At 36.6% G+C, this 20990-nt stretch overlaps 1 protein-coding gene across 12 annotated transcripts in view; it reads left to right on the forward strand.

The window, feature by feature from the left end:
• The window catches only part of DCAF6 (DDB1 and CUL4 associated factor 6), an 83371-nt gene that overhangs the window by 7579 nt on the left and 54802 nt on the right, over window positions 1-20990 (forward strand). For all 12 annotated transcript variants that reach the window (XM_080586456.1, XM_080586461.1, XM_080586460.1 and 9 more), the window contains exons 2-5: window positions 5089-5150; window positions 10356-10448; window positions 15750-15935; window positions 20361-20474. In XM_080586456.1, the coding sequence (XP_080442582.1) occupies window positions 5089-5150; window positions 10356-10448; window positions 15750-15935; window positions 20361-20474 (455 nt within the window). The remainder of the gene's footprint in view (window positions 1-5088; window positions 5151-10355; window positions 10449-15749; window positions 15936-20360; window positions 20475-20990) is intronic.

Here is a 20990-nt window from a genome sequence, read left to right on the forward strand (position 1 = left end):
CATCACACAAGCTATTTCAGATAGGTTTGTGTTGAGAAAAGTCTGTTGGTACCTGTTATCTTTTTGCCTTTGGCTGTCTGTTGCATAGATACAGCTTCTCTTTGTATTATTGCATAATTTCTTGTCCTCAGCTCTGTAGAAATTAGAAATATTCATCACATGATATACAAATTTCCAATGCCTTTTATCTCACCGAGTAGCTTGCGTATGATCACTGGGTTACTTTAAGTACCTGAATGAATATCAAACCTGCTGAAAACTGCACATTTTCCTTTCTCCTGTTGCAGAATCACACTGATTTATCTTCTGCTCAGCTACAATCTGGTGTGAGAGCAATACAAAAGACTTTGCTGTGGACAGCGTGAGTGGGACAGGATAGCTGTCAGAATATGGTGTACTTGTGAATGAAATCCACTTAGTACTTGCCACTGTGGCATGCTCACTCACAAGCCAGTACTTACAATATGCTGATAAATGCCACCTCTAAGACAGGTAGATTTACAGCACACTTGTGCCACTGCGAACACCTTAAAAATTGACATTAATGCAAATGAATTTTATATATTAAGTACCTTTCAAGCATAAAATGTGGTAGATATAAAACAGCAAATAAACAAGATATCCATGACTATTTTCTCTGCTTTAAAGCTTAAATGCTTGTGGCCTTATCAGTGGTGGAGCCCAGTGGAAGCTTATATTCAGAAGCAGACACTTTCAGAATCTGAAATACGTGTAAAAGTCAACTACAGACACTTCTACTGATGCAAACAACTCTCATCTGCGTCATTACCTGTACTAACTTACTCTTGCAGTTTTGGTAGAAGAAAACCAAAATGGAAGTATTTTTCAGAATGGTTATTAATTACCCTAAAATATATAACGTTACCGAGCCGATTAATTTCAGTGCATCTAATTTTGTGTTTCTTTTGCTATACAATTCTGTATCTAAATGCTCACCAAGAGACTTTATAGGCCTGCTGGATTGTAGATCAGGGCATGTTGTCCTGTCTTACGTAGTTTCAGTCTTAGTGCTAATATGTGAAATTTCTGCGTTTCTTTATACATGAAGCTTATTCTGAAACATGTCTTGGGTTTTAAGCGCAAGCTTGATTAACACTAAGTCACCTGGTGCTGCGTGTTCTGTAACAAAGCTCTTGCAGATTAAAATGGCAAGTAGATATCTTCATAGAAGTTAAAAATATTTTGTGTTTCCATACAGCGTTCAGACCTTTAGGTTTGCTAAATTACCATTAAAAGCAGAGAATAATTTAGGTTGTCTGTTTTGAACTTAAATCATAAAGAAGTAGTTGTCCATTGTAACTTGAAAGTTGCTTTTATCAACCTTTAAAAAATTAAGAGTTATCATATTTTTTGGCATTTATACAGTAGCACAGAACAATTAGGAAATATAATAGGAGGGCTCGATCAAAGGGCTGTGGGGTCACGCTAATGGATGTGGTTTCTGGCAGTACTGGTAATTCACTCTCTCCTTTGATAAGCTGCTTTCATTTCGTGTGTCACAATCTGTGTCTGTAAAATGGGGCCACTCTCAGTCAATGCAGCTAATAAATGTTTTTTGAGATTTCAGTTCATGTTCAAGGATTTTAATGTTTCTCGATGAAAGTTAATTTAGTGCTTATTGTTTGTAGTCCTGTTAACTGCATGGGGTAGTTCTGTTTGGTGTGTGGAACATTCAAAGACATTTGCTAAGGAAAATCGGTGTGTTGAGACACAGATCGAAAGTTATCCTCAGTCATTGTGCAGAGTTTGACATAGCCCAGCGAGATAACCCGTTTACAAATTACCTGGACTGGCCATCTTTTCGTGAGTTGGCTTTGCCAACACGTAAACTCTATGCTGGAAAATCAAGAGTGGTTCTGAAATGCTCCTGGAGTGCAAGATAACATGTGCTCTGCATTGGGAACAGACGCTGGCGCTGTTTCAGTTTTAAAGTAGGGCATTTCAAATGTCACAGCAAGCGAGCACCGAGGGACTTGGCCTCGGGAAGAGCCAGCTTGACATAAACGCGCGTTCATTTGACAAACAGGATCTATTACTGCTTTTTGGAATAAGGCTCGTCTTCAGTTGCTCATGCTGTGGTAGCGCAGCTTCGGATCAAAGTTTGGTTATATTGCTGTATAGCACAAACACGCTTTCAAGTCTAGATCTCCTTCGTGAAATGATCTCGACTTTTTCAATAGGAAATTCTGGAGTACAATTTCAAACATACAAAGATCTTACGTGCTTGAAGAGTTAAACTTCGCTGCTGTCACCTGTTCTGAACTACCACTGACTAAATCACTTACAAAAGAGAGGTACACATATTCTTGCCAAAATATCAATGTAGAAAGCACCTGACCAGCAATTGGTAAACTGAGGATTGTAGCTGAAATGATGTCATAACTGTTACACGTGGGGAATGTGAGGGACACTGTGGTATTTTAGTATTTCTCCCAGAAGTGAGACTGGACCTGTGTATACGTGCTCAAACCCCAGAGTTAGGTCATTCTCCAGAGAGGCATGTGTGGCAAGGCATCCTTTGGTTTGAAGCTCTGTGCAGGGGAGCACCCTGAAGAAATACTTTAAAAGTGTGCAGTTTCTCTTTTGCCTGCTTTCCCGTATGTGAATTTGCATACTGAGTGTCTCAGGGTGGGGCTTCTTCCATGCACAGAATGTGGCCATGGAAATGGTCCTATAGTCCCTAGCTTAAAAAAACTCAAAAACGTAGTGAGGTACTGTATGGAGGGTGGCACTGTGCCTTGAGTCTTCAATAGTGTTTCATGTTTGGTGAAAAAGGGTGGATGGACAAAAACTGAAAGTCTTACTGATGGCTGCACTGAAAGGGATGCTATCCCTTGAAGCTTCAACAGTGCATCACGTGTGTTGAAAATGGGTGCGAGCAGTGCTAGCTTGAGAGCTTTCCAAATTTAGATGTGTAAACACATCACACGGAGGTCACTGTTGCCATTTGAAACTTCACAGTGCTTTGTTGATTGTCAGTTGTTTCTCAATAGGTTCACCTAAAGGGTTTCAAAGGAAACCTCTTGCATGTTCTGCTGTCCAGTGAGGTGGTCTGTGCTGGTCCCTATCATAAACAGGCCTTACTCAAATAGGGGAAATTGGGTATTGAAGCATCCTCTCACATTTGAATTTTTCATTTTCTGGTGGCACATAGTTGAGAAAAGAAACATTTTCTGGCTCTTACAGAGCCCGTACATAGTGTTGGGGGTAAAAAAAATAAGGGAAAAAAAAAAAGACAAACCAAAATGATAGAGGTCTTGATGCCAGAAAGAAGTACTCTAGGGGCTTTTGTCAAAAGACTATCTGCCCTATCTTGTTAGCTGGAGGGAGAGACAGGAGGGCTGCCTTCAGTGGGAGATGGAGGGAACGGGTAGCCACTGTGTTACGTGAATGAGAATTAAGAATTTGCCAAGTGTCTTGTCACCCTGGAGAGCAGAGCCCTTGCTAAGCGGAATTTGACTTTTAGAAAGTATAACGAATAAGAGTTCTGATGCACCTGGAGTGAAATGGGGATGCAGTCTTATTAATCATTTATTAGCAAGATAAATGGTATTGTGTTTTTAATGATGAAAATGTGGAAGTTGCAAAAATATTCAGGTGACAAATGAGAGAAAACCCTAGTATTTATTTATGGCTGAAATTTTTAATCAAACCAATAATTTTAAGGAAGTTATTGCTGCAGTACAAGGAAGATTTCACTAACTGCTAACTCAGCTTTTAAAAACAGCAAATGCAGAGATGATATCTTCAGATCTCTTTCTTCATGTAGTTCTGTTTTTATTTTAGGGAAAAAAACATTTGGGATCTGCTGGTTCCAGTTTTGAGTGATAAGATAAACTAGAAATAATCCATTCTGTTGTGTTATTATTGAGTTGAGTACTTTATCACATAGAAAGGCTTTGGGAAGCAACACATTTTAACATTTCTTCAGTGCCCCTTACTTGTGTTTTTTTTTCTGTACTCTCTCTGTTGAATGCTCATTGCACCACCTGATTTATCTGTAGGTAACAGCCCACCAACAATACAGAGAGGGTGTTGGAAAGAAGTTTAACTCTACCTCTTCTTTAACTCATACCTCATGCTCCCGGTCAGGTGCTTGGGATTGAGGGACCAGGCACAGATATCAGGTGGTCTTTTCCAGTTCAGGATTGTATCTGGGGCAAGTAAAAGACACAATGAGGAAATGAGTAGATAAAGGAGAAATTATGGCCCCGAATTTCTGCTGGAGTGCCAGAGGCAACAACACTGGGCGCTGAGATGGGGTCTCCTTGGAGCTGGACCAAAACAAGTCATGAGATGTAGGGTCTTCAGGTGCAGGGAATTTCTCTCCCTGTCTCCTTAGTTTCCTCGAAGGAAAGTTAATTTTGAATGAATTCAGTAGGTTTGGTATTCAAAAACAGTACAGCCTAGCATCTTTACCTAGAGGTTTGTTCTCAGAGCTATACAAATACAGGAAAAAATAAGATAACGTCCTTTGAGCTTAAGAGGCTGTAGGATTTTAGTAAAAAGATCGAGCTTATCAGTGTTTTCCTTTTCTGAACGTCTTTTCCCAGGATTATTAAGTTCATTATAACCTGTTCTCATGAAACACAAGCATTCTAACCTAATATCTCAAATTTTCATTTAATTTAAGCACTCAGCTTAGGAAGAGGTCATGTTGTTTTTACTTGCTGCTTGAGACCTGAACACGTTCTCCTTCATATGCCTTATATGATAGGTCATACTTCTAAAACTGTTATACTTGCTGTCTTCAGCTAAGTTGACCAAAAAACCCACAGGGTTATTTTCAGCATTCTAGCTATTATTTTCAGGAGAAGTGTCAACCTGTGAACCGTGCATGTCACCATTTCTACACTCTTCTCAAAGGCGATAGAAAAGCTAGCAAATGCAATGCTTGTCATATTCATTTCATTCTCATTTCATAAATGTTTCTTTCAAGACTTAGATTTATATTCCAGTTCTTTCTTGTTCAGGTTTTTACCCATTAGTGCCCATTGGTAGGGTCTTAATTAGTTTCCTCAGTGTTACCGTTTTAATAGAGTACGTAATTAGTATTTTTCTTCACAGGGAGAAGAGAATTTATCCAAAGATTAAAACTTGAAGCAACCTTGAATGTGCACGATGGATGTGTAAGTGACTTGTTGCTTTTTTTCTTTGTTTGTTAAAAGATGTTAAATTATGACTTCGTTACCACAATAATAGTTCCTTGACTTGGGAATGCAAATTCCATGTATTAAGGCGGAGCTGGAAACCTCTGTGTATTGAGACCTACATATGAATTCTGTAGGTATTTGTTTCTTCTTAAGCATTTGCCAATTTATCTTTGAAGAAAAACAAAATCCCATTTCTATACTTTAATACCCATCCTGCTATGGAATGAGTTAAGCATGTGTTTTCCTGACATAGGAATTTATCTTTTCAGTTAGAACTAACCTTAAACTTTAGAGTGGAATCTGTAGCAATTTTTGTGCTATGTTGATATGTTTTTTTGTTGTTGTTGTTGTTTGTTTGTTTCATTTGTTTGTTTTTGTTTTTTACTTAAATCTCTATTAGTGTTTTAAGTGATTTGTTTTCCACACTTAAAAAGCAAATGATTAAGTGCTGCACATTTATTTAAAGAGACAAAGAAAAAAATAAGCCTCCCCTGAAAGGCAAAAACATAGCTAGAAATATTGCTTATTTAAATACTTAATTTTTGAAAGTGCTACGAATATTATAAACCATATTCTTAAAAAAAAAAAAAAAAAGTCAAACTAGGCACACAGCAGAGAGATTCCTTTTAACATCCAGTGGCTGCATGCTCTAGCAGAAACACTGTTTCTCATTTATCAGTGACAGAAAACAGGCTGGGAATACTTGCCTATATACAGAATTACTGGTGTAATGAATACCCTTAGCTCTATCCTCTGAACAAAGAAATTACAGCTATTGTGGTAGAATTCTTTGCTATATTACCTTTGACAAATGGAGCAGAAATTCAGGATTGTTAAAGCATTGTCTTTGTTGTAGAAAATATCAGAAAAGTGAAGGGTATAAAACGTGAAAACACAAGTGTAAATTTATTTAAAATATTGTTCAAATGTAAAATTTCTTTATGTTTTAAATTAAATAGTGTTACAATTGTTAACTTCAGTCACTAGTAATTTTATCTCACCTTCTGGTTGGAGTTCAGAAGTAGGATCTTAACTTATGTGTATTTTTGAGAGACGCAAAAGACTGGGACAGGCAAGGATTAGAATTGCTGTACCTAAAAAGTAGGCTACTCTTGCTGTACTGACTGCTGTTGTAACCTTAATGTTCTGCTGCAGGTGATGCTGGCTTAAATACCAAATGCATTAATTTCTCTCCTTCCCCTCCCGACCAGAAATGTTTTATGAATCACACTGTGTAGAAAGTTACTTACCAGTTTTTGTAGTTAAGATTGTAGCAGTGATTTTTATTTTGAAGATTCTTTTCTAGTAGTTTTTCATCTCAAATGTACTCCTCAAAATGCTTTTCCTGAAGTGTTGTTTAGTTTGGTTGTTGTTGTTTTCTTTGCTTCCTTGTAAAAATAGCCATTTGCCCCTATAAAATGGGGAAAACAGTAATACTTTGCTACTTGTAAAAAAAATAAAAAATAAAAAATTGAGTGACTAATCTGTATTTTAGTTAAGTACCTTGGTGTCATGCAACAGAAATTTCAAATTTGGTGGTGCCTGGATCTACCTGGTGGATATGTATTTGAAAATGCAGTTTGAGTTTTTATGTTAGCATTTAACATATGCTTTATAACATGTGCCTAACTTAATTATTTTGCTGGTGGAAAGTGTTTTAATTCTGAATTTATAGCATTATATACAGGTGTTTAAGATATTGTTACAATTTGAAAAAAGGTCTTTAGAAGTTAAATTTACAAAGCACTCAGTATAGTATAATTTACAAACCATTCAATATAATTTCTTACTACTTGCTTTAAGAAAAACCTGCAAAATAAAAGTAAATGCAGAAGTAAAGTAGCAATTGCAATACGTATTCTTGCAGCATTAATATTGCCATAGCACCTTTTTGTTTGGGATACAAGTATTTCTATCTCAGAGTTTAGGTACTTTAGTCTTTGAAACAGTGCAGTTTTCCACTCCTCTCATCTCTTACATTTGTTCTTTAACTTCACTAGAACAGACCTCTAGCAGTAATAGGTGAAGTAATTAAATTAGTCTACCTAGCCACCAATGTCTGCTGGGAACCTTATCACCCTTCCAGGGTGTAAATTTGCCTCTTTCAACGCGATTCACATTTTCTGAATGAGGTCACATGTACCCCAGAAGTTGCTTTTTCTGGGGTTATGTCTAAAGGGAGCTTAAGGTGGCAAGGAGCTCAGCTGCAAATGTGTAAAACTAGGTGAGATGCTTTCTGTATGAGGTGGCCAAATCTGACGGAGAAATGTTGAGAGTCAATTTAGACCAGCAGCAACAAAGGGCGAGGAAAGCAGAGAAAACAGTGATTTTAAAACATATTGAATGGGAAAAAATAAATGTAGATAGATGGTGCATCCTTTGATATGAGGAAATACTACATTTTAAATTAGAGAGAAGAGGATCACCTGAAAGAGTAATTTCTCATTTCTAAGCATATTCAGTTCAGTATCAAGTGTTAGTTGTTGATCTCTTTCAGCACAGCATTTCTGAGCAAGTTGCTTTTAAACGTGGTCCTTAAAGCTATGCTTAAATGACTTTAGGAAGTATGTTTAACATGTGGTTAGAATGTGTAGTTTTCACTTCTTCCTCCATAGTTAACAAGTAATGCCTTGTCGCCCCTTTCTTTAGTTGGGAGATCTTTCTGATTTTCTGGGTCTCTAAAGACATTCTTACTTTCTTATTTCCTTTTTCCTTTTCCTATGCTGTTGATCTATCCTGCTTACAGAAGAAGGATAGGAGTGAGGAGTTTGCTTTTTCAGTCTCAAGGATTGGCTGCACTGCCTCTTGCATTGTCTTTGAGGAAAACCCAAAGATAGTAAACTTCTTAACTATTCGATTAATGAATTAAAAGTGCTTGCTGCTTCCTTTCAAGGCTAGCCAAGAAGCAAACAAAATTAGATACAGATGATAGCGTGGAATACCTAATAGAAAAAACAAACAAACAAAAAAAGCACTAATTACACACCCTCTGACCTTTTCATCTTATTGGTAATTTTCTGTCATTTGTGTTTGCCATATCCTCTGCTTTGGCCCTAGCAGGGAGAATTTCAAACTCTTTGTGTAGTAACTGTAACGTTATGCTTTTAGTTTGGCATTGAGTGAAGGTAATAGATATGTAGCTTTTCTACACTGTTTGGAGATACAAACCAGTTTTCTAGCTACTTCTCATTTATGATGTATTTTACTAGTGGGTTTTCTACCTTAGAATGGGACATGAGGACTTTTTTCTTTAATCTGCCCTCATTGACCATCTGGTTTCATTGTCCATATACATATTTATTGGGGTTATTATTCACTGTTGGTCAATAGGATCTACTGAAGATTGAAAAGTGTTCTGTATTAACCGATCAGTTATTGGAAGGGAGTACTCACAGGGGGTAGGGGAAGGAGTCAAGCTCATTCCACTGAAAGGCTTCAGTGATTTTGCCAGTAATGCTGACAAGGTGTTCTGGTACAGATTAAAAAGGCAGTATGGTTTGCAGACTTCTAGCACAGATTTGGTTATCTCACTTAACGTTTTTTTCTGAACCAAGTTTGGCTTGGGTAGGGAATGCTGAAATTGCTCAACCCTGAATGAAATCAGAATTTAGAAGGAAAATATTGATGTCTTGTTTAGGCTTGCGGAACTGCAACTCAGATAATTGTTGTGCCTCCCATTTGCATCTTCCTATATTCTCTTTGCTTTCCTTTCCATCTTTTTTTTGTGTGGGGGGGGACATCTCCTCTCATTTGCTTAGTTAGGCACTTATGAAAAAGAATGACTAGGGTGATCATAACTTCTCATTTCAAATGGACATTAGTAGAAATTGAGAATACGGGAGCGGGATGTAAACCAAAACTGCAGTGTGGATGCAGATCTGCTGTGCTTGGATTTATACGCTGACAGAATGATGTTTGCTTTTCTGTTCATTTCTTAATGGTTCTTAACATTGACTGCTGCTGTGCATTGTGCCAAGCCTGCTATAGGCATGTCTATTGTAACGTTAAGGTCTCTTTTCTTCTTTTTTTTGAGTGCCTATTAGAGTTAATGTACAGCTCCCCCATGAATATGTCAAGTTCTGGTAATTCCTTTTGCTTGCCCATGTGCCCACATGATCCATCCATGTGAGCACCTGATTCTCATTTTGCAACTTTGCTTAATTAAGGACCCCAGCTAAGCTTCTGCTTAAAATAGTGACTAAAACGGGTATTTCTATTTTAAGCAAAAAGATTTTTGTCTTTCGGGCTCAGATTAAGAATGAGACATTTGAATGAAAAAGGAAGCATAAGAAAAGGACGTAGAAAAAGTGGAGGGTGGTTTGACTGATGATATGGTCCACTCTGACACATCACAGTACAAGAGTTATCCTGCTGACAGGAAAGAGCCAGCGGAAAGTGTTGATGGCTGCTGTTTGACAGCTAAAGCTATTTTAGAGGCTATTTGAGATAAGAATGGCCATGCATGCAGTCACTGGTGCTTGCGCATGAGCTGCTGCTTGAAGGCAAACCTGCCCACTCTAAGGATACTTTTTGAGCTTCCTGGATTTTGAGTGCATTTACAGCTTTGTTTCATTAACACAGCATTGAACGCAGTCTCGTGAAAAGGAAAATTGGTTGGGAAATATATTGTAAATTTTCCCCCAAATGATCTGCACCTCAGTGGAGGATTTGGATTTCCCAGCATGCTCACACGCCTCAGAGGGGGATCTGGGGTGGGTTCTACATTGCTTTTCACAAGATCCCTGGGAAGGTGTGGTGACCAAGAAGCAATGGATGCTCAGAATTTGGATGATGTGAAGATATAATGATGAGAGTGTTTTGATGTCCTCTAGTTCAAATTCAGAGAAATGTGTGGAGTATATTTGCTACATGAAAACACTGAATATGTAAAATTGTGGGACATGAGGCCTTTGTGTGAAGGTTTAATTTTCCTGATGGACTCTTCAGGAGCAAAGGGAGCAACTGAGTTGCAAATGAAGAGGCCATAGGTAAAGCAGGTGATTCCCTTATCAGTTTATTTTAAAAGTACTTTGTGTGTGCTAGCTGCTTAGAAATGAAGTCATTTAAATTGCATTTGTTAACTCCTTTTCTTTGTGGTGTTGGATAAGTATATTATTTTGATGTTTTAATATTCTGAAAATTGTAATGCAAGTCTAAAAAGATTTTTGTTAATTCATGCAGGTGAATACAATTTGCTGGAATGATACAGGAGAATATATTTTATCTGGTTCTGATGACACCAATCTGGTAATTAGTAATCCTTACAGCAGAAAGGTAGGTTTGTTTCTGAATACTTATATTTTTCAAATATGTTTTAAGTTGTTATTTTTCAACAGCAACTAATTATTATCTGACAAAGATAATATCAGGCACTTTATAGTGTTTTATAAATGAGAATAAAACTTCATGCTGCTTAAAAAACTTAGTATTCTAATCCCTTGTGACTTTGGTATTATCCCATTTTACGGTAGGTGGTCTGACACAAAAGGAACAAGGTCTCACAACAGATTAGTGTCAAAATTAGCAATAGTATTCAGTAATTGTGAAATCTTTTAGTCAGACGACTTGTCTTCATTTTAGCTTTAAAATATTATACTAGCTTCTGCTGTGTAATATACCAAGTTGTCTTTTTGTGTAACATTGTTGAAATGAAGTGTCAACCTTTATTAAAAAGTTATTACCATTTGAAACGACATTGCTTTGTGTGTACGCGTATGAGGATGGAGAAAAATTTGTGCTGAAGTAGGGGAAGCAGGTTTGTGAAGGTAAGTGCTGTAAAAATCTCTGCTTTTCCACTTCTGCACTGACATGAGTTAAGATCCAGTCAAGTGACTTCCAGTAATATCAGCTACTTGTGTCCATCACATGGTAGCAATGTTCCATACTTCGCTCTTGAAGGAACTGCAGGTAGTTTGCAGGAACAGTTACTCTGCATGTATCCTTCAGTCCTGGGGGTCCTATGCAGCAGTGTTCAGGTGAAGTCTGCTCTTCCATGCTTTCTCAGAACCAAACTCAGAACTTTTTGAGAAATAAACCCGGAAGAGGCGCTGAAAAATTAAATACAGAGGTAGAACCAAAATATGTGGTTGGTATGATGGAAGAGAGTTTTAATAGGAGGTTGTGGAGGCAGCACTGCGGAGCTGTGATGGAAAAACAGTAGTGATTTGGAGTGATGCCTACAGGTAAGGCCCTTTTCCTTACTTCCCCAAATGAACCATAGCTTCCAAACTTGATCTCGTCATTTCAACTGTTGGTGCCAATCTGACAAAGTCCAGATCAGTGTCATTAGACCAGAGAAGAAGAGGTGTCTGAGACCATTAGGAAGAGGATGAAGGATATAATTCAAAGTGTATGTTATCGGAGGGACTTCAATATATCACTGTCTGGCAACTGTTTAATTATCTTATTATGTAATAATATTCTAACACTTTAATATATGCAGCAACTTAAGCTTCATGCTTCCATGTGAAGATTTTGTCCCCCTCCCCCCACATTGTGTACTACTGCACCACTGAAGAGAAATGAGAAATGTAGGAGATTCTTTGTTTTCCTGTTTTTAATTCAGCGGAGTTATTTTGCTTTTAAGTGCATTTTGCATAACAGCAGAGCAGATAGATTTTCCATATATGCAAATGCAATTATAAAACAGCAGGTACTAGCAAAAAGACCTAATAACCAGTGTTGTTCCTGAAATGTAGTAGAGGTATGATTTTTTATTATTATTATAGTCATTTTATTTTTAAATGACTGTTACAATTGTGTTAGCTTATTTTCTCTGGCGTAAATAACAGAATCAATAGAGAACAAATTGGAGTTGGTACCAGAACTCTGCTGTAATTCTGTCATTTTGGCTGATATCATTACCACCATATTTTCTGCTATGAGCTAGCTGGATTAGCTGAAATAGACATCAGCCATCAATATCGTCTTCTGTGTTAGTAAAATATTCTGTTTAATAAGGAAGCATTTATTCTTGTTTACTTGTCATTTGCACCAGTGTTGAGTACATAAGTCCAGTTTTTGTTGTGTATGGTCAGAGAGAGGTATTAATTGTTACTACGTGCCTCAAAAGGAGAAATTTTCCAAATAATATTTCTCAAGTTTGAATAGGTTTTATATTTGTGTTGTTTGTGCATCTGAGGAGGAAGGTATTACTGTGATTTCTACTAGTAATTGCAAGTCTAAATCAAAAGAGAAGTGCTTTGTTATACCTTGAGATGGCTGAGAATAATTCCTTTTGTGGATCTTTTCTTTCTCATTTGATTTCACTCCACCCACTATAGCCTACTTACCTCCATCAAAATAAATGTTTTAGGCATCTCAATGTATGTCCCATCCCTGTCCCTGTGGGGTGTCCGTCCGTCCGTCCGTCCCCCCCCCAAAAAAAAAATAAAAGAAAAAAAGAATTGGCTGGAGCTAAAGCTCTTTATGCCACAAGTACAGAAAGATGGGAATTTGTGTATTTACATCAGGTTGAGCGCACAATTTTCAAAGCCTTTAAATGTGGCCCAAGACTTCTCTCAGCTAAGACTGTGTTTACACAGGACTCTTACCTGTAGTTACGCTCAGGATTTTTGAATCTGTAGGTTTGCCTTCAGAGAGGGAAAGGGTCCAGCTTGTGAGAAAGTGTTTTAGAGGCTTTGGAGTGTGCTTAATGGGACTGAGAGTTTACATCTTTTCCAGAGTTCGAATTACTACTTTTCACCTGAGGATGAGGGGCTTTGAAAGGGACAAAGAAAATACTGTTGAAGTGGCTGGATTGTAAATGATTCTGTGCTAAATATCTTGAATGGGATCTGTAACCACGTCCTGGAAGACTTAGGAAACCACTGATATTTGACTTGCATTTGTTTCAACAGGCCTCTTCAAAAAGTGAGCTAAAGTGGAAGATAAGTAAAACCACTTTTTAAAAAAATTTTTTTTTTAATGGGACTTTAAGACTTCTGTTTTGTTCATTATGGTAAAAAGGAAAATAAAGTCACCATAAAGAGTTTCCACCTGGCTATGGAACTTAAACATTTCAAGTTTAAAAAAGACAGCCTGGTAGCTGCCACAAGTTCTAAAAGTGCATGATCAAACAGGCAATTTCATAGCTTAGTCCTTTTATAAGAAAAAGGCCAAACAGCAACGTTGTGGGAAAAAAAAAAAAAAGAACAACAAAAAAACACAACTACAAAGAACAACTTTTTACTTCTTCATTTACTTTGCCAAAATGTGCTCATCTTGTGTAGTGTTTCTTGGAGCAAAATATGTGTTGTTAGGGAAGTAGTAAGCCTCTGGGATTGCTACACAAATAAGTAATCATGTCCCTAAGATGTACTCTTTGCTCTTAAGAGATGCAATTTGAAATCTTGAATTTGTTGCCTCTTCAATTGATTTTCTGTGTAATATATTACTTAAGCAATTGCAAAAGTTGTGAAGATATTTGAATTATAGCTAATCAAGCCTTGAAACATGTTTAATTTTTTTGTTAATCTTTCCCCCTGTTTTTACTTGGTTGTTAATTGTTGGTAGCCTATTGTATATTGGTAGTAAAATGCCCCAATGGAGTATGACAGTGGCATTTACACTGTGTAGCTAATGCTAGGCTTTTGGGGGTTGGCTGTCTGCATTTAATTTTCTCATCTGTTTTACAGCCAAAGGACAAGCAACTTTTTTGTAACAGGTGCCTCTCTTTTTCCCCGCCTCCAAGGCGGTGTAATAACCAGAGCAGAAAGGGATGTATAGTGCAAGTCGAGAAGGGCATGGAAAATCTGCAGATAATAAACGCTGTAATACTTTAATACTCTTTATTGCAATACTACGCAACATAGTCAGGATCTCGAGGGACAGGCAAGATTGGGCCGGGTCTGCCTGTGACAAAACTCTTTCCTTTCCTGAGAACATGTCACCACATACACATTTCTGAATGCTCTTTCAGTTTACTATGGAGGAGAGAAGAAGAGAGGGAAAGAAAAATCTAAGTTTATCTGAGCTTGAGGGTAATCATCAAATGTAGGTCTCCACCACATCTACATTGAGATATGCATATGGGGGAAACTGAAGCAGCAGATTAAAATAGATTAGCTATTGACTGAATGAAAAGCAAAGGCATTAGCTTGGGGTTTGTGAGGAATAAAGGTGAAGTTTCAGGAAACACGTGTAACTTGATGAGAGAAGGATAAAAAGAAGAAGGCTGCCTTGCCTGCTTATATTCAGTGATAGGGAGGAAGCAGCGGAGAACTGGAAAGGAAATCTAATATGGTATAGTTTAGGCTTTTACTAGGGAGATCAAAAAGGATTTCTTGTCAGGTCAAAAATATTTCTTTCACAGTAGCAATGACTGAAATCAGAGGTGGGATTGTCAGATGACACCTCTTTAAGCCGTGAACTAGGGTACCTTATGGACTCCTTGTTCTAAGTTACTTCTTTGAAACGAGTTCCTCATTTCTTTTGAATATCTAGGTTTTTAAGGTTTGCAGTTAAATGGAGAAGTCTGAACAAATCTAAACTGAGGCACATTTATTGAAATAAAATGAATTGATTGTATCTCCTGATTTTTTTTTCCAATAATGAGCTTTGTTTATCTTAAAATATGCAGATACACAATCTTTTTTTGTGTTTATGTGCAAATTGTTTAAAAGCCATGAAATACTGTAAATACTTGTAAACCTGTAAAATATTGCGCACCAGCTATTGCTGACAGAGCAACTACATTTGCATAATGTTTTCTTTGATTACGCTAACTGAGTGGAAATTTGGAAGTGATTTTGTTACTGTAAACAACTTGGTATGTATCGTTAGTAGTGGTAAAAAAAAATTGTTTTAAACGCTACAGATAGGCAAAATAATGTAAGTACAGAATGTTCACCAGTGTACAGGAAAGCACATGAATGATTTTTTAATGTTCTAATAGCCTAATCAAAATTATGTTAGGAAACATAAAGAGTCATCACAAAATGCTTAAAACCAACTGGAAAGTAAATTATATGCTTCTCTGCTGTACTGTACATGGATGACATTCATTGAGACTGAATTAAACTTTTAGTTTACTGCCTGGTAGTCATGTTCTTAGATTTTTATTTGACTGGTTTCAAAATATCCTTTCTTATAAGCTTTAGATCTCATTTTAAAGTGGATTAATTTTAAGGATAGTATCAAATTTTAAAGTCTATAAAGTTGGCTTGGATTAGAATGCCTTATTCTTCTTTACCCACAGTATTCCGGATCTTTTAAGTCTCTCCTCACTGCCATGCAGGGTGGCTGCATTATCCTGCACTGATGTTTTACTTTGAGAAACCTGTTGTGATACATAGCTAGCATTTTAAAAAGAAAAGGTGGAAGGTGTGTTCCAGTTCTTTCATTTTGCAGAGTACTTTGGGCAAGTGCGTAAGTGAATGTCTCTTGTGGAACCAATTTGTTCTTAGAAGAAACTTGGTGTAAAGACAGCTTTTCTGTTCTATTGGCGTTAAACTATTCATCACTGGCAGACTGTACGTAACTGATGTTTTATAGTACCAGAGTCTGTATTCTTTTGCCATTCTTTATTTGCTTTAAAAAGGTTAACCTGATACAGCCTATCTTTTTCTTTCATAGGTTTTAACAACCATTCGCTCAGGACATCGGGCCAATATTTTTAGTGCAAAATTTTTACCATGCACCAATGACAAACAGATTGTATCTTGTTCTGGAGATGGGGTCATCTTTTATACTAATGTTGAGCAGGATGCAGAGACCAACAGACAATGCCAGTATACGTGCCACTATGGAACCACCTATGAGGTACCTTACAAAAGTATACAATAATTTTAAAAGAGCTAGAATACATGTTTTCTTTTATTGTTTCACAAGGTTTTAATCAGGTGATGAAAGCTTTATTTCAGTAAGAATTAAAGAACCTTCCTTATACCTTTTTTGATTTTTTTCCTTACAGAGTAGGCTTTAAAAGAGACCTATTTTATCTAAATGGAGGTTTTTCCAAAAGGGAGCGTCATTAAGACCACCTTCTATAAAAATACATTAGCTGAATGAACCTTCACTAAATTAATTCTCTGCAGAGCAAAAATGGCTTAAATAGTGCTGTGAAGTTCTTTCTGAAGTTGGTGATAGGGAAAGGGGTGATGGCTATGTTTCACTTCTTTATTTTTATTCCCCTCCCCCCCCCCCCCAAAAAAAATAACCAACAACAACAAAAACAACTCTTCACCAGTTTAAACCTTTTTCACAATTATAATCCTAAGAAACTGCTATTTAAAAATGTATGTAAATAACTTAATCTGAAAATGTATTTAAAGTTTTAGGCAATTTCTCTATTTTGTCATATATTAACAGTTTATTTGTAAATTTAGATCCAGTGTTTTCAATCTTCACTTGGAAGTTTTGGTCATATAAATAGGCAAATGAAGAAGCAAAGTGTTACTTCAGTTAGCAAAATAATTAATTTACGTACTTATTTAAATTACAGTAAAATCTGCTGCTTGTAAAACTTATTTTTAAAATAGGTGAAATTATGCTATTTTCTTCTTATGTCATGAATGTTCCATAAAAAAAATTAAGTTCCAAATCCATTGCTTTTGTTACCATTTAGCTCAGATTTCACTGGAAGTTTTTACATCCTTTTCTTTTTTGTATGTTAAGTGAACAAAGTATTTAAAAAATTCTGTTAGGTTATGACTGAATTTGGGTTGTATGAAGAGGTTGTATGAGCAAACAAGATGGCTGAAGCACTGCTAGGATTCATTTTTGATCATGTAACAAGTGTCCTTGCAGTTGATATTAAGTGTTCAATTAAAGGATTTGTCAAGAAACATTTCCTGCCTGCCAGTGGCCTTATAGGTCAGTCAGTCCAGCAAACCCCGTGGTATTCACTGAGTAGATGTTTATGGGGTCGTAGGTGTTTTGTTTGTTTTTGCCTGGGTTTAATTCAAAATTGTAGTCTAAGTACTAAATTTCAGTTTTGCAAAACTGCATCCCAGGCTCACATTGTCTGCTTTTAGTTTTGAGATTGCTTTGACTGAGGAACTGCCATTCCCTTTGAATAGCATCAGTCCTGTGGCCCTCAGCCAGAAGCTTAAACTGCCTCAGTTGCCGCTAGAGCTGACTATATATAGCAGCGTGTATTAGTCTTCGGGTTCTGCAGATTGATTGGATGTGCTCTGTGCCTCAAATAAAGCCTGCCTTTTCATAAGAACATCTGGAGACAAAGATGCTGTTTCTTAAAGATGAAATGTCCTCAGTTGAGGATGGGTCAGTGTTCTGGCTTCTTGGGGAAGTAAGAGCCTCCTTGCTGGCTGGCTGGCTACAGAGTTGAGGAGCAGCCAGTTACTGGCTCCGCTGGTACCTCTGTTTCCTGGGGTATGGTATAAAACAGCTTTTGGGCTTGGAAATAGGAGAACAGTTATGGACACTGGGCCGAGGAGACAAGTGGGTGGTGGCAGAAGTGTCATTAGAACAGTGGGTCAGGGTGCTTGGAGTTTCAGGGTCACGGGTAAGCTGCTATGAGTACTGTAAATGGAAGTGCTGGTGGCAGCATAAGTATCGCCAGGAGAAGTCACTGTGGCAGTCCCAAGTTTTGGTTTGCCTGAACTTGGGTTGACCGACAGTTTGGTTGATTACATGAAGTGACTGAAACCAGCAAATAATGTGAAAAAGAGGGCATTACTGTTGTTTTGAATGACAGCATAGGATACTGTTTTGGTTGTCGTTAGATACAGTTAATGGAAGGTATGTCCAATTCCCCTACATGACACATATTTTAACAATTGCCTTTTTGACATTAATTTTCTTGGTCTGTTTTGCACCACGGTTTAACACAACAAAAAGTTAATACTTTGAGCTATCTTCAAAAAGTTTTGATGCATAGGTTTATAAAACATTTTGTCAGGAAAAGGTACTTTTATGAAGACTGTAAGTTCTGTTACTGTGTCTTAAACCTGTTTGATACTTGAACATTAAATGCCTGTGTTATTGTGTGGCATAGCAGACCTTTTTTGCTTGAGCCTTGACATGTGAAAGTACAATGGAGTAAATAGCAGTTATTTTGAAACAAATGACTGACGTGCAGCTTCAGCTTCTGGCATAATGCAACTTCGTTGCTCGGAGCTTTCTGGAGTGGGAAAATCATTTAAAATTTTGTGATGTTACAGTTCAGCTGTATATAACCACATCATCGTATTAAATATAGAACTTTGACTCACTGGATTCTCTAAATAACAAAAGCTAACATAATCTGGCCTGGAGGTACTAATTCTAAATTTGAATGTGATTTGGATTTATGTTGCACTTTAAACTTGGAGCTTCAGACATTACAAAAGCATCCGTTGAAAGAGAATAATTTGTGTAGATCATTATGAACTGTGAGATAATTGGACAATTGTTTTTAATTCCGAGGAGAATAGAGTAAGTAGAGAAGGAGAGAGAAGTTCTTGAAACATGTTTCTGGAGAATTTGTTGTTTATACAAGGCTATTGCAAGTTTATTTTTATTCAGCCGAGTGCTTTTCTTTAATACTGCTCCTGTTAATTCCATTTTAGGAGAAGAAAGTACAACTCTTAACTTCACATTTTCTACACAGTAAAATCATCACATCACTATATTTTTTTTCAAGTTATTGGAATAGGCAGGAAAAGATTTTTTTATGATGTTTGAACTTAAATATGTTAACAGTGACTCTTAATTATTGGGGTCTGTACCTCTCTGTTTCTTTATTTTAGTGCTTATAAATCAATTAGGATGTTCTTAAGCACCATGCATAAAAACTGGCACCTGCAGGTGTAGGTATATACCACATTTTTACATGTATACTGTGAAATAGTATAATTGGGAACAAACATAAACGATGGCTACTAGAAAAAAGAGTTTGCTGTGTTATACCGCATTCAACAACATTCTTGGGACAAAGTAAATGTTTTTAAGGCAAGTTTTGCACCACAGCACATCAAAAATGCCGGAAGGATTTGATGGACTGAAGAGCAATTCCTGTCTTTCATAACTATACCAATAAAATTGGTAACATGAGTAAATGTGGAGTGAAAAATGCTCTTTTCAGTATGTTATGCTCACATATTGAAGAATCATAGTCATATCTCAGAATTTTATTGTTCCATTGTTATTAAACCCTTGGCTTTGTTCTGTTTGTTAAATTTCTTATTTGTCAGCAGTATAATTTGCCACAGCGTGCATTGTTTTAGTTAACATACTGAGCATTACAAGATGAACAGTTGAATCCTGCAGAGATTACATTTGTAATCACATTTTATGTAGAGAGATTTACAGATATCCATAGGTTATTTTTATTAAGAGTTTGAAGAAAATCATTGCATAAAAAGCATCAAAGAATCAATCTTTTGCTCTGTGTTGAATTAGTGTATTACACTGTTATTGATTTTGTAGCTCTATGAAGCATTGTTGAAACGTGTTATCCCTTAAATACCAAACAAATTATGTTGCAGAAACTGGCGGAATCTATGTTTACCTACAATACTGCTACTATCAGTAACTTCATAGAAGTTCAATGATATTTCATGTGTGTTCATCAGCCTGTGTTCAGCTTTAACATGTTTGCTTGCCTTTTTATTTTTTCTTAAGAGAGCTTCTTGAATGAAGCCATAGACAAGAGATGCCAGCTGAGTCTTCCCTAGTTTGAGCAGGGCCAAAATCAGGAAAACGGTGCAGTACAGTGCTCTTTTATAACAACAATAAAATGCAGCGAGGGTAGGTTAGTAACAGCCTTTAATGCATAGTTGCTTCAGGGGATTATTGTGAATGTAAATGAATGAATCAATGGAAATAAAAGCAATTTAGTACTTTCATGTCATTCAGACTTCTGAGGGTTTTGTTTTTTATTGCCTTCTATTACTCGATGAAAATTAAACTGAGCTTCTGATGAACTATTGCAGCAAATCGATTCTTTATCTGAAAACTAATAGTAATAAATCTATGTTGCTTGTTAAAAAATAATAGAAATAAATATAAGATTCAGCCTATACATTTTTCACATTGTGCATCATACCACACAGTTTATTTTCAGTAGTTCAGATCTTTTATTGAAAATGAAGATATCAGCATTTTTTCAATTTTCTTCTTTGTGTCAGTAGAATTCATGACTTGAGTTGTAACTGCTTCAGTCTGCTCAAAATGTTGATGTTTTTCTTTTGAAATTAATGGTATTTTCAGAAGTATTAATACTTTTTTTTTTTTCCTGATCAGATTATGACAGTACCAAATGATCCCTATACTTTCCTCTCTTGTGGTGAAGATGGCACTGTAAGATGGTTTGATACTCGAATCAAAACAAGTTGCACAAAGGAAGATTGTAAAGATGTAAGAGTGAAATCTTTTAATAAAGATGACCTAAATGTAGAGCTGTACATCATACAAACATAGGATTTGAATTCTGGTAAGGCTTTTAGAAATAATAGATTTCAGGGTCGTTGGTGGAGATGACAACATATTTCCCAAGAAACAAAATAAAAAGTTTGTTTGGGCATTTTTTTTAGTATTTTTTTAGTATCACTTTAGGATCTTTTTAGTTTATGAACTTTGGTGTGATGATTCAGATGTGGTAGAAACGATTCTACCTTGAAACTGAATCTGTTGGTTTTGATTACATCAGTTACAGTAGAGTGCAGAGTTGGAGGCAAAAAATTATCTTGGAAAATCAGCTGCACCCTTGTGTTTTTGACCATCTTTTGTCCCTCCATAAGGAAAGATTTGATAACAATTTATACTAGATCAAATTAGTCATGGGTAATACTCTCCAGAAGGTAAGGTATTAGTTGTGTCTGCTGTGTTTTGAATTCAGAAGCAGCGTTGAATTGAAGAAAAACTTACACTGAA

This window comes from Anser brachyrhynchus, assembly GCF_964034855.1.
Source record: "Anser brachyrhynchus genome assembly, chromosome: 1".
NCBI lineage: Eukaryota > Metazoa > Chordata > Aves > Anseriformes > Anatidae > Anser > Anser brachyrhynchus.